This window comes from Charadrius vociferus, unplaced genomic scaffold (assembly GCF_000708025.1).
Source record: "Charadrius vociferus isolate BGI_N301 unplaced genomic scaffold, ASM70802v2 scaffold498, whole genome shotgun sequence".
Taxonomy (NCBI): domain Eukaryota; kingdom Metazoa; phylum Chordata; class Aves; order Charadriiformes; family Charadriidae; genus Charadrius; species Charadrius vociferus.
The window spans coordinates 2,522,937-2,523,464 of NW_009649588.1; the positions used below are offsets into that span (position 1 = coordinate 2,522,937).

At 53.0% G+C, this 528-nt stretch overlaps 1 protein-coding gene across 1 annotated transcript in view; it reads right to left on the reverse strand.

Moving 5' to 3' along the window:
• VAT1L (vesicle amine transport 1-like) overlaps positions 1–295 on the reverse strand; it is a 58,993-nt gene extending 58,698 nt beyond the window's left edge. The window contains exon 1 of the mRNA XM_009890400.1: positions 213–295. Coding sequence (XP_009888702.1) covers positions 213–295 — 83 coding nt within the window. The remainder of the gene's footprint in view (positions 1–212) is intronic.
• Positions 296–528: the final 233 nt, after the last annotated feature.

The following is a 528-nucleotide window of genomic DNA, read 5'->3' on the forward strand; positions in this document are numbered from 1 at the left end:
ACATCGAATGGCGTCACAGAATCCTCTGTGATGGCCTTTAACAGCATCACGTCCGACCATTAACCCAACACCGCCATGTCCACCACTAAACCATGTCCCTCAGCACCACCTCTACCCCTCCTTTGAATACTTCCACCCTTTCCCTGGGCAGCCTGTTCAAATCCTTGACCACCCTTTCTGTGAAGAAATTTTTCCTAATATCCATCCTAAACCTCCGCTGGCGCAACTGGAGGCCACTTTCTCTTGTGGGAATCATGGCTTGAATCTCCACTTGAGGTGCCCAGGTCTTGCCCATCGCCGGGGAATGGGCTGTGCAAAGTGGCTCCTCACCCATTCCTTGTCCTAAAGCTGTTCTTGGGGCTGCCTGAGCGAATGCTTTTGGCATCGGGGAGATGGTACAGGTGGGCAGCGGCCTCCCGACTGGCACACGTGCTTGCCAGCAAGAGACCCAAGCTTCAAACTCTGCTGTAGCGAAGATGTAAACCTTCATATAGCAGGTCTCATCCTCGTGATCGATGCCGGTGTTTA